General features: G+C 40.0%; 1 protein-coding gene across 2 annotated transcripts in view; it reads right to left on the bottom strand.

Annotated features, from left to right (window-relative positions):
* Positions 1 to 12,116, bottom strand: part of slc1a7a (solute carrier family 1 member 7a) — a gene marked incomplete at both ends in the record, with an annotated part of 51,513 nt that extends 39,397 nt beyond the window's left edge. For both annotated transcript variants that reach the window (XM_080034649.1, XM_080034650.1), the window contains 2 exons: positions 6,425 to 6,504; positions 11,976 to 12,116. In XM_080034649.1, the coding sequence (XP_079890775.1) occupies positions 6,425 to 6,504; positions 11,976 to 12,116 (221 nt within the window). The remainder of the gene's footprint in view (positions 1 to 6,424; positions 6,505 to 11,975) is intronic.
* Positions 12,117 to 13,264: the final 1,148 nt, after the last annotated feature.

The following is a 13,264-nucleotide window of genomic DNA, read 5'->3' as shown; positions in this document are numbered from 1 at the left end:
ACAGTTGGCCTACTGGCGCCTCAGCATTGTTAGCCAACATGAGCAAGAAACTCGCTACAAGGTTTCACACAAAGGAAGTACAAGGTTTCACACAAAGGAAGATGCCACTATCAGCACTATGAATATGGTTTGGGTTGGCTGCGGTTTGTGCAGCTTCGTATTATAAACTGCCCTTCACCTTTGACTTTCAGATCTCTGCCAATGCATTGGTGAAGAAGGGCTTCCGAGGGCTTTTACAAAATGCTAATGCTGTCTTTAGAACCCAAAAAAACAATGAATAAACACATGTAGGCCTATTTGCTCCAAATATAGCTCTATCTAATACTTCATTTTAAACCACAATCCCAAAAATAAAAGCAACATGGAACATAAGGAGGCATGAGTGGAGTGGCTATTGATTCTGGATGACGCGTTCATGGGATAATCTGGTTTCCGCTTTGGCCGCTGCGCAGATGGCGCTGGGAGGGAAAAAATGGGGACAGGCAGGCTATAGGGCTGGGGCGGATATTCACCCCTAGATAAGCCTTGCTGTACCATGCACCGTGTCAACCAGCCTTCTGTGCATCCCAATGTCCACACTCACTGCAGAAGAGAGCCACAGAGAGAGAAAAGCATGGGATATCGACAAAAAGCTGTGACAAGCCATGCGTATTGCTCTTTATAATCCATGCCTCCACTGAGAGGTAGGACTAGCACACCAGCGACCTGAGCCCGTGCTCTGAGTGTTGAAGGTTTACCCTGATTGCGTTCACATTTCTGTGTCCTCCTGAAGTGGTGTGCTGAGCTTGGCAGAGTTTGGCCACGTGCCTGTATGCACTGTTTCAGATTAGTTGTAATTAACTTCTGTTGACCTCACGCACCTTTCGTCTGGCAGAAAACCTGCACTGAGGTGATCCCCTGCTCTAAATGCTGGAAGAGTAGACAATTGACATAGATGAAGGAACCAACACATAGAGAAAGGAATCAACTACCTGTTGCACTGTGTTTCAAGATCATGTGCAAAAACAGAAAAAGATTAAATATACTGTAGATGAAATAAAGCAGAGAGACACTGAATCACAGAGAGATAGAGAAAGTCTGACACACATGAATAGACAGAGTGAGGGAGGGAGGATTAACTTCTCATCCAGTCTTTGCTGTTGCATAGATTGTAAGTAGCTTATTGCACAAAGCAGTCCTGCATGTAACCGGTGCTTTGCATGATTTGTTTTAGGAGGTTTGTGTGTGTGTGTGTGTGTGTGTGTGTGTGTGTGTGTGTGTGTGTGTGTGTGTGTGTGTATATGTGTGTGTGTGTTGGACATCACTGACCTCATGCAAGCAAAGCAACTATGAGCTTTGGGGCCAAGAATAGTCAAACACGCCTTGAGGGGTGCGCCCAAGAGTGCAACCAAAGCCACGAAAAGGGCAAGTAAATATTACTCTTTAATCCTTAATGTTGAAAAAGGTAATTGGGCGCAGGAAAAATCTCATCTAGCTTGTGCTCTTGCTCATCCACATTAATCACCAGGCAGAGCGGGATGAGTAAATCCTACAGGCCATGCAATAAACATATGACACTGTACGGAGAAACATGATTTGAAACTTAAATCCGAGATGTCGGATTTCTTTCATTAAAGAGAAAGGTCTGTGCTCGGACACTCATTGAATTTGGATTTTTAGTGTATTCACAGTTAAAGCATCTGGAAACCTGGTCAATAAAAGTAAAAATCAATATACGATATCAAAGTTGGGTGTCTCAATAAGCTACTACAAAAATCTGATTGAAAAGAACTGTTCCTAAATATTATAAAAACGTATAGAAATTGTTTTGACTGTCTAAAGTCTGTTTGACTGGACTGTGTGGGCCTGGCCATACTGAATGGTCTCCATGGCAACAGTGTTTTTATTTGAGCATTCGGGCCGAGAACTGCAGTGATTGGTTCAAAACACTTATTATGTGGGGGGGGGGGGGGGGGGGGGGGGGCAGATACGGCTTCGTTCTCTGCATTGTTGTTTTTCCTTTGAATTTGCTTTGAACTCGACATCATTGTAAATGAGGGTCACCCCTCAATTGGTCTCTCGATCTAATAAAAGCGAAAATGCTCCAAAAATAAATCTTAAAGAAATATATATATATATATATATATATATATATATATATATATATATATATATATATATATATATGTATATATATATATATATATATATATATATATATTCAGATGCTTACTATTATGCAACTAATTACTGAAATTACATAGTTAGAAGGATATTGTGGATTTGGGTTTACCAGGCTTAAAGTAATTTTTTTATGAAAATGTTATAATTTCACTGTGCCGCTTTGCATACTTCGATCTAGAAATTCTTAACTCTCAGTTCTTTTAAATTGATTATTTTTTTAACGTTTGCTACTATTATTATTATTATTATTATCATAAAACAGACTATTCCTTCTCAACTTGCACTGTATTGTTACTGCCTTGGAAATCCTATTGTCCTGTTTTAAGCTGGGGTGGAGGATTTGGGGAGAAAATGGCAGTTGGGATAGAGATTCGAATCCAAGTACCTCAACCGCTCCACTTGTTCTCTTTGGTCCCTCCCCTATGGTCCCTCCCTGACACGAGAGAAGAGAGAATCGGAGCCTCGCTCTGATTGGTCAAAGTGTCAGCTCATGTTAACTTTAACCAATCAGAAATCATATACCCCAGCTTTAATACTTTTTAATCAAGTTCAACTGGTTTATATCTCCCACTTATTTTTGCGCCTAATTGCAATTTTCTTTTTAAAATATATCTTGTCTATGCCTTTTGTTAAGCACTTTGAATTGTTGTTTTCACACTAATCTCCTACATTTCCCTGAACTCCATTTTAATAAGACCAACCTGAAATTGTGAGTCAAAGTCCAAGTCAAAGGTTGGTGCAGAGGCGGATTAAAATTATATAGCCTACTCAATTCGGGCCAGTTACTCATAGTAGATCAACATAAAGGTGGTCCCTGATGAGAGCACATTGGATCAGGATCCGGCCAGAGTTAAAGCGCAAAATGAAAATAAAGTAATTCAAAGCAAAAGACGCCATGTGAAAACATAACAAACGACCCACAGGGGCTGGATGAGTTGCTGTTTTATTTACAGCATACAGGTGTCGAGGGAAAAGGTTCAACCAGTCAGTGCAAATCCGAAGTGGAAAGCACCTGCTGTCACCAGGACCGTGAGAGCTAATTTAATGCCATGCTTTTGTCAACACGCACCACAAACAGTGTGCATCTAGAGCAGGGGTGGCCAACCCGCGGCTCGCGAGCCGCATGCGGCTCTTTGCCCAGCTTCGTGCGGCTCTTCAGTTCATATCAAATTATGTGATTATAATTTTTTTTTTTATACTTTTTTTTTGTGTGGGCCTATGTGTGTGCATGTTCGCAAACGTTTCATGCGGCTCTTACGTTCGTTTTACATGTCTATTATTTAATTTTTTATTTTATTAATGTGTAGGCCCTATGTGTATGCCTGTTCGCAAATGTTTAATTGAGGACGCAACATAACGTTCGCAAACGTTTGGTGCGGACGCAACATAAAACTGCCCGCTCAGCTTGGAGGGAGTTTTCCGTGAGTAAACTATTTGTGTCAAGTTCGCTCCGAAACAGAGTGGGAGAGTTCATATTTTTTGTTGAACGTTATGGCAGGCCATTCTGCCTTATATGCCAGGTGTCATTTGCGCATTTCAAGGCTTCAAATCTTCGGCGCCACTTCAGCTCTCTCCATGCTAAAAGTAAGTCCCACAAAGCAACATGCATAGTAAGAGAAAAACGCTATTTTAAATTGTTATATTTTTGTTTGTGGACTTGTTTGAACTGAGAGTTTGTGTGTGAGGCAGTGCACACAATGTTCATTGTTGAAAATGACTGCCCTGTCGTCTTTAGTACTGTAGGAGTCCAGTCCTGTCATTATCACAGGGGCGGCCTTAACGATCTGGGGGCCCGTTTCAAGTCCTAGTGTAGGGCCCCCTGTTTTTTTTTTTTTTTTTATAATAAATAATGCTTGTGCATGCATGTGCAAGCTCCCCGCGAAAATAAAAACGCCCCCCCCCTTGAAATCTTACTGGCCACCCCAGTGCCCCCCCCCCAGTTCAAATGTTATTTTTTATTTTCATTTTATTTTTTTAATTACATTTTTTTCCTGATATGTATCCTAGTTCAGAGATGATATGTATTTTTTTTTCTTTCTTAACTTTTTTTGATAGGTAGTTGCCAAGTTCATCACACAAACACTCCAATCCACTGATATGAGATCAATTTGCAATTTTCAATTACTAAATTAATGGTAGGACTGTGGCCACTAGAACTGGTCTCTGGTCAGCAAAGGTCTTGAAAACAGCATAAGTGTGCTTGTGACATGCGTGCCACCCATGCATGTGTATAGGCACGTGTCCCAGCAGATTTTTGAAATCTGAATAAAAAAATTAAAGTTTGTAGTTAGCGAGTGTAACATGTTCTTAGCAAGGGCAGACTTTCATAAATAAAGGTTTATTTTTTTTAGCAAGATATTTGGTCAAAAGCTAGTGGTCATCCGTCCCTCTGTGCAGTTGTTAGGCATCTGGCTGCTAGCAAGTTATGTTGTCTTGCTAATTTTACTATTCATCTGAGCTGAAATAAATATTGACTTTTTCCTTTATTATCTTCGCCAGAATGCACCAGAATGCTTAGATTACATGTTAAAAACACAAAAAAAATCTTCTGGGGGGGGATGCCCCCAGACCCCCCTTCAGGGGTTTAGTTTTCTGACAAACATTACAATGGATACTAACATGATTTGGGCATTTGGGATTATAAATCATCTTTGAATTGGTTGTACAGCATATCACATGCTATTCATTCAGGGGTGCGATGGCCACCCCACTCTAACTCTGTGGCCCACCTTGGCCACCCCCAGTCAAAATTTCCTGGAATCGCCACTGTGTGTACCCGTGTGTACGATGTGGCTCTTTGCAGTAACACAGTAAAAAATGTGGCTCTTTGTCTCTGACTGGTTGGCCACCCCTGATCTAGAGTGTCAACCCGAGGCAGTAAAAAAGCCAACATAGAAGCACGCTAATTAATTCACTGACATAAATTAGCACATTATCAATAACAATGATTTGTTTTTCTTTTACTACAGGGACATTTCTTGGTCCCCTCCATATGCAAGGACCAACATTCATTTAAATTCTCTCTGAATGAAGCTGCTACAATGTAACTTTAAACACCTCATTCAGATGCCTTCAAATGGGTCCAAGCCTGGTCGTATTTTATGATTAATCTGCCCCAGCCAGAGGCCACAGTGTGCTACAGTATCCACAAAATGATTCTGCACTGCAGCAAACCTCACTTTATATGTGTAGGTGGAGGCTGTAGGTGGCTGAAGTCACAATAATACTTGTTCAATTCATTTCAGCATAGCATTGATGCAACAGGTGGTTGTTACTAGAATATAAAATCTATTTATTTATTTATTTGTCTTGTATGTTTGTCTTTTTGATTACTAATTAGAACATGGCTTTTCTGCAGTTAAAAATCTGCATCCACAGCAAATAATGATACTACTTGGTAATACTTTATATTAATGGTACATGAATTGTCATGAATTCATGACTGAATTCATGTATGAAAATGCTTGCATGAATTCATTGATATAGTACTTCATGAACTATCAGTATTTTACTAGGATGTATGGTCTCTCATGCATGGTTTAACACAGGAACAATACATTAGTTAATGCACCAAGTAAGGTATGTGATTCATCATGATCTTTGAGTTATTACGGATGATCATGTCACATTCATTGGTTAAATACCAAGTGTTGAAATCATGATGAAATAAGCATTCATTTTTCATGACTTCATCATGTTTGTTGCCCTTAAATAAAGTGATGACCTGGTTTGTCTCTTTCAAAAGATTTAAATAAATTCAAGGTCAACACTATCTCAATTTCACCACTTTATAAGTTCTGACCTTGAACAACTATGTTGATTTCAACACTTGGTATTTAACAAAACACACGTGTATTGGTGTGACTAGTCAGGTATGATCATCAGTTATAACTCAAAGATCATGATGAATCACATACCTTACTTGGTGCATTAACTAATGTATTTCCTGTGTTAAATCATGAATACGAAACCATTAATCCTAGTGAGTTACTGATAGTTCATGAAGTACTACATGAATGAATTCATGCATTTTCATGCATGAATTCAGACAAAAATGTATGATGATTCATGTACGATTAATATAAAGTGCTACCTACTACTTTTATTTTTTGTATGCATTTTTAATGGCATTCAGAAAGCACAGCACGCAAAGCGTTTGTGTGTGTTCATGTGTCTGTGTGTGTGTGTGTGTGTGTGTGTGTGTGTGTGTGTGTGTGTGTGTGTGTGTGTGTGTGTGTTGGTGGAGCTGTGTTGCTCTTACCTTGATACGACAAGGGGCAAGATTAACATCTTCAACATCCTCATTAGCAGCTCTCCGGGAAACTGAAAGTACTTCACCTCCTGAAAGAAAAGAAAAAACACAGTTCAGGGTTCATAGCTGAAAGTCAAGGACTGGCCGGGGTCTAATTCCAACCCAGGTCCGCTGTGAGGTCTGAGCCTCTAGTGGACGCTCTAACCACTGTGCCACAAGCGCCAGTGGGTGACTTAGCGAACCAGCTCGCGGTACCTTCATATTAACTGTATATAGGCCTACACAATAGAGATATTATTCTTCTAATCTTACTAACAAATAAGAGTATATTCCCACTTTCAATCTATTACTTTAAGAGTTTGGGTGAAGTTTAAATAAAACCCTTTCTATCACTCCTAATGTTGAGCAAAATTAGCCTTCTGAAAGGTAAGATATTTATCACCTGAAAAGTATTGAGAAAATAAGACGCACATAGTAAACCTGTGTGTCAGCTTTTGTAACTTGTAAGGAAACCTTAATGTACATGAAAAAATATTGTGGTGGGGCTGATTCTCCAGAATGAATTCCAAAGTGACAAGCCTGAGAAGGTCAAATTGAGTGACTGCCACAAAGAGGCTGTAGCAAATGTTTACACAGGAATAAGGAAGAAAATAATACGCCCTGTGCTGTGGCTTCCAGTTCTTAAGTGACTTTTAGACTTAGAGTATAGTGCTCCTATAAAGAGTGAATGGCCTTGCTAAACACGACCTATTAGATGTACTGAAGTAATGGTCCTTCAGTCCTTCAGACTGCTTTTAGCTTTTAAATCCCTCATCTCCCAGACAACCTGACATGTTTTCCTATTTTTGTACCCACTTAAAAACTGGGCATTTGTTCAGTAATTTACCTTCTACTGAATTTTTTTCAGCCAAAGTGATGCACCTATTACTTCTGTATTTTGGCTGCTTTCAACAAGAAGTTATTTTTTCAACAGTATTTAAAGGTGGAGTCAGTGATTCTGGAGAGTGCTTGTTTACAAAATCACTTTTTGTCAAAATCAGTGAATATCTCTCCAGATTTCTTTTCAGCAAACAACACAGTATGGACAGGTAGCGGATTGTGAGGAGATATTTGCTGATTTTGATGAAAAGTAATTTTGAGAACAAGCATTCTCCAGAAATGCTCACTCCACCTTTAAAATTAATGGTAAGGGCCACAGGGGAGCTGATACTGCTTCATTTTTTGACCATAACACAAATGGCAATCTGAGTTACACTTGATGCAGAACCAAAACAAAAAAAACAACATTCTGGCACGCTTGTTTTTCACCTTGCAAGCATGAACGTAAAAGGAGCTTTTCACCTCCGAACCATTAAAAATGTGCTGCTTGTCTTTTGCTTGATTTAATATAATGTTCAGTACATGAGTACTGAGGGCCTGAGGCCCATCAAATCAAATCAAAATAGTAATAATCAGTGGATATTCAGATTATATAAATATATTTGCATAACTCTTCACAGAAGCAACTATGATCTGTTACATTAATTAATGTGTTTGATTAGAAACTGTGAGCAGACTTTTCCAAAGTAAAGGCTTTCATATTGTATTGAACGCTGTCCCTGCGTACTGATCTGTATTCATGGCTGTAGTCTGGCCGGCACATTAGCTGCTGTGTGGAGGTTCACAGTCTGATCTAATTACTCATGTTTCATTCATTCATTCATCATTGAGGTTGTGTCAGACCTGTGGTGAGAACATACTGGTATCCTGTCTGTATTCAATTTAATAAGAACTGAAACATTTGCACAAAAACTCTACCGACCCACTATCTCAAAAGTACAATCAAGCATGTTCTTCATCTGCCTATACGGAAAAACAAATTGAAACTATACATTGACAGTAATACTGTCTCTTTTAAAAAAAAATATATATTTTTTTGATAAACATACTCATTGTCATTTATTTTAGGGCCATTAACTTGAATACATACAAAGGTCTACTTCACATTACTGTCCATGATTCAACAAAGCTATCAACATACTTAAATACACCCTTAAATTCACCAAATAAAAGAAAGTAAATCCCTCCCTACAAATAAAATGACTATCAAACATTAAATAAGCAATATTGTATTGACAAGTTCATTCTATATTTCAGAACTCTGCAACTGGATCTGTGTTAATATTACAAGGAGCACCTAGCTGCTGATTATCAATGTATTTTTCAAGCTCTCACTTATAGTTATGCTCTTTGCAGTTCGATAAAAAAACTTCAAGTCAAAAGGAGATACCTTTGTAGGGTACCTTGGCTCCTCTTAGGGACAGGGCATTAAAGTTGTATGCATCTCACTGAGGTAATTGCTTTCCATTGCTGCTCAGGCCCAAGCTAATCAATATGTTCTCATTAACAATCGATCAATTAACTACGTGTAACACAGGTAATTATCACCTCACTGCAGTTCCCTTTAGCTCCCAGCAGCCTGAAACTTAACATTTGTGGTTGAGTCTCATCACTCTCATCTCATCAACATTGCTTTCCTAGCTGGTGAACCAAATGGTGCATCTACCAGCCACAAAGTATGCAAAGATCCGAACATAGCTACAAAAAGATATGACTGGATATGGTCTGGTAGTCAAAAACACTACATATCGAAACAAATGCTCCTGTTGCCCTGGGCCTGCTGGATGTGTAACGACAACCAAAAAAACAAAAAACATGTTATATCATAATGACAGTGAAGCCAGAAAAACAAAGCAAAGGTGAAGAGTAGGGGAAATAAAATAAAAAGAAAAGGAAATTTAAGTACATCACATCTGTGCAGTGAGAGGATGGAGCAATAAAAGCTTTTTGATTCTAGGTTTTGGAGTGAGAGAGCTTTTAGGCCAAATAGCTTGGTGAGAGTGCAGGGTGGGGGTGGAGGTACATCTGTATGTTTTCTGTTGTTGAACGTCAGTCTGTGAACATAATATTGTGTAGGTGTGTACCTGCAAATCTAGCTTTGGGATGACCAATTGGAGTTGTTAACCTTAGGAGACCTCACTCCTAAGGTTAACAACTCAAATTTGACCCCGTCCTCACCGCTTCAAAAGGCTTGCTTGACAGTTCAGACTTAAGGTTTTAGGTTCAGGTTAAAATAAGGTTTAGGTAAGCGTTGTGGCTGGAGGATGCATTATGTCAATGAGTGATAGAAGTACATGCATGTGTGTGTGTGTGTGTGTGTGTGTGTGTGTGTGTGTGTGTGTGTGTGTGTGTGTGTGTGTGTGTGTGTTCTCTGTGAGCAGGGAGGACAAGATATCGCTAAGTCCTGTCATCTGTAATGGAACAAACACACTGGCTGTTCTCTTTGGCGCACACGCACACACGCACGCACACACACGCGCACACACGCACGCACGCACGCACACACACACACACACACACACACACACACACACACACACACACACACACAAACACACACACACACACACACAAACACACAAAGAGTCCATGAACAGGCATTGTAGACTGATACAAACGCATATAGAGTAAGGTGGAAGAACAAACCCTGTGTCAGGCATGTTTTTCACACCTTGCAAGCATTGTGCTGCTGTCTTTAATTTAACTTCCTGTTCACATGAGTAATGAGGATCATTCAAAATATAAAAAGAACAGTTAGACCATAATCAGCGAAATCTATTTACAGTAAATAAACTGCTATTAGAAATGGAGCTATACTTAATGCCAGGCTCTTGAAGACACAATCATTTATCTACTCTATTGCTTAATTACATTAGATAATGTGGTTGAAAATAAGAGCACAGGGCTTATGTGCATATTCATATTATATAATTATTATATACTTGAATTACTTTAGGTACCTCTTCACACTTCTGTTTGTCATGGCTTTCATTCAAAACTCCCATTTAAATATCATTGCTTTGCATTAAATCTTCACCATAACTTTTTTCCTAAAAATGTCAATGCTGTAATTTTCTCGACTCTGTTAATTTTTTAATTGAATTTTACACAGTGTAGTCAAAGTCATTTATTCTATTGTTTTTGCTCATGACAAGTGTAATGTAATTTGAATGACCTGTGTAAGAAATGCGTTAGACAAATAATCTTTCCGTGGCTTGTATAGTGAAAACACTTAATCTCTGGTATATGCGTGGTACCACATTGGAAAATGTAGTAGGCTACCTAGAAATGTAAAATGAGATATGTATGATATACACACAGTACACCACAAACAACCATTTATTATTTGATGACCCAAATACCATACCAGATGATCACTGAATCATAAGGCCATGTGATGGTTGAAAGCTTAGTACATCATTTTGGTCAAAGATCATACCCGGTAATGTGGTGAACTGCTGATATACTCTCAGAAATACATTTGACGTGTTCAGTATTTCGTCTTGTGTTCTGCTGCTGGTGTGCGCCTATAAGCAAATAGTGGGAGGACAGAAAAAATGTTATTTCACTGTAATGGGAAGCCTCTTAGCATACTCTGAATTACTTCAACTTACTTCCCCTTGCCATTCAGTGTTGTGTGAGTTATACAAGTAAATACGTATGGTATGTTGTTGACTAGATGTCTATGTGAGTGATTGACAACTAATCTCCCCCACCGGCAATCCCTTTCTATGGATGTTGTCCAGCTGAGCGGAGAGGCTATAGGCAAATGTGGGTGGCGGACGAGATACGGTTTCACATTTTGAAAGAGAAAAAATATAGAAATTTTGATGAGCAAAATGGCTTTTGGATGAGAATAATCTTAAACGCCAAGTAGTAGTAGCCCACTCAACACTTTCCTCCTATACCCGAATAAGCTGACCCCAGTGTGAGCCGTGAAGATGACGAAACTCATGTCAATCACTTGGGAAAATTGCATCGCATTCATTGCATTGTCCTGTCTGCACTTCAATAGTCGTGGTGCAGCCAACTGTGGTGGCGAAACCTCTACATCTGTGGGATTAGATTGGCCTAGAGTTTATAAGAATATATATAAAATAAGGTAAAAAAAAACATTATTAATGTTTATTCTATGAATGAGTGTGTGCTTAGATTCATCCCAGTGTGGGGACTTAGTATCTCCCATCTGGGGGAAAGAATCAAGACCCTACATAGCAGGATGAAGCCTCCAGGGACTGAATGTGAGTCAATGCAGTGCCCTCACAAAGATAGAAGTACACGTTTGTGTGTGTGTGTGTGTGTGTGTGTGTTTGTGTGTGTGTGTGTTTGTGTTTGTATATTTGTGTGTGTGTGTGTGTGTGTGTCTGTGTGTGTGTGTGTGTGTGTGTGTGTGTGTGTCTGTGTGTGTGTGTGTGTGTGTGTGTGTGATTGTGAAAATGTTGGCGTGTACCACATGGAGTGTGTGTAAGGAGGCAGATTCAAAGCAACAGGGAGTTGGGCAATTATCCTTCCTTAGGAGTTGTGGCGTCTGAATCCGTCTGGGCATTTAAGCAGGAGACAGGGGGCCACACACACAGACAGCTGAGGGCAGGGGGGGGGGGGGGGGACAAGGCAGGCAGGCGGGTAGTGTGAGGGTAAACTAGGGGTCACAATCACTAGCAGTGCATTTTGCACAACTGACCTGCTCTGAAAGCCGTTTTCCTCTGAGGAAGAAGCCCAGCAGGCAGCCAATGACCACGGCCAGCACGGACAAGATGAGCAGTCCGTTCTGCTTGCAGACATTCTTCACCCGCCCCCACACCTCGTCAAAAGCCACCGCCATCCTTCACCACCACCTGCTTGTCCTAGTCCTGACTGCAACTTGGCAAGCCCCCCCCTCCTCCACTCTTTTTACCACTTATTCAGCCATGTGGAGCCAATAAAAGCAGAGGCAGTGGACGCGGCAGGTGGTGTTAGATAAATGCTAGAATGACGCAGACTGACGAAGGACACGTTGGGATTGAGAAGAGAAGAAACAAATAGGAAAGAAAAAGTTTGTAGGAATAGAAAAAAAGTTGGGATTTGTTGAAAAGTGAATTAAATGGAGGTATAGTTGTCCAACAAAAATTAAAGCACTTCAGGATTTTCTGTGTTCCCTTCCGTCCGAGATGCTTCCGTGGTTATTCCTTGGTTATTCCACACGAGTCTAAGAGCATCAAAACGAATGCACTGTATGTGTGTCTATCTGTAGGCTATGTGTCTCTCTCTCTAGCTCTCAGTCAACTCCCTCTCTGTCTCTCTACCATCCCCAACACATTGCTCCGTGTGGCCAACAGGGGGCCCTGCGACAGCTGGTGGTATTGTCATCGGGTTAATACTACGATCCTATTAGGCTTTCGCTGCACGACTCAGATCTAAGGCTGGATTAGAGAGCTCTCTGAACAATTGCACAGCGGATTGTTCCAGATCACAAATAAGTATAAAAAATAAATAAAAAAGGAAGGACAAATTGCACAACAAGTGACATGAGGTAAATTACAAGGCAATACAAAAAAAGGGCCTTGCAATCTGTTTATGGTAACAGTGGTATAGTGCTTCATTACGACGGGATGGGAATGGGATAACCATTTTCTCACCACAGGAGATCAAGAAGGGGTTGCAATAAGGAGGATGTCAGCCTTTATTACGCTTGCTGCTATCGATGGCCAGATATACAGTCTTGGTTTACTGAAGAAACAACACGGGGCCAAGCAAACCCAGGGCCCCGAAAATATTAAATCCAATGAAATGAGTACAGAGACCAAAGTGGAAAAATTTACGTATAATTGGATTGACAAGCAAGCAATCAACAGTTATGTCCCCAGGTTTTCACAGAACAGCAGTAAGCAGAACTCTGCTGTAATAGTCAAACAAAAAAATTCAGAATATTTCCTGCATAGCAGTACGATTATATATTGATGGATTGGAGTCCAGTCATCAACCTACCCTCTC

Source organism: Ammodytes marinus, assembly GCF_949987685.1.
Source record: "Ammodytes marinus genome assembly, chromosome: 9".
Lineage (NCBI taxonomy): Eukaryota > Metazoa > Chordata > Actinopteri > Uranoscopiformes > Ammodytidae > Ammodytes > Ammodytes marinus.
This window is presented reverse-complemented; position numbering and strand designations above follow the sequence as displayed.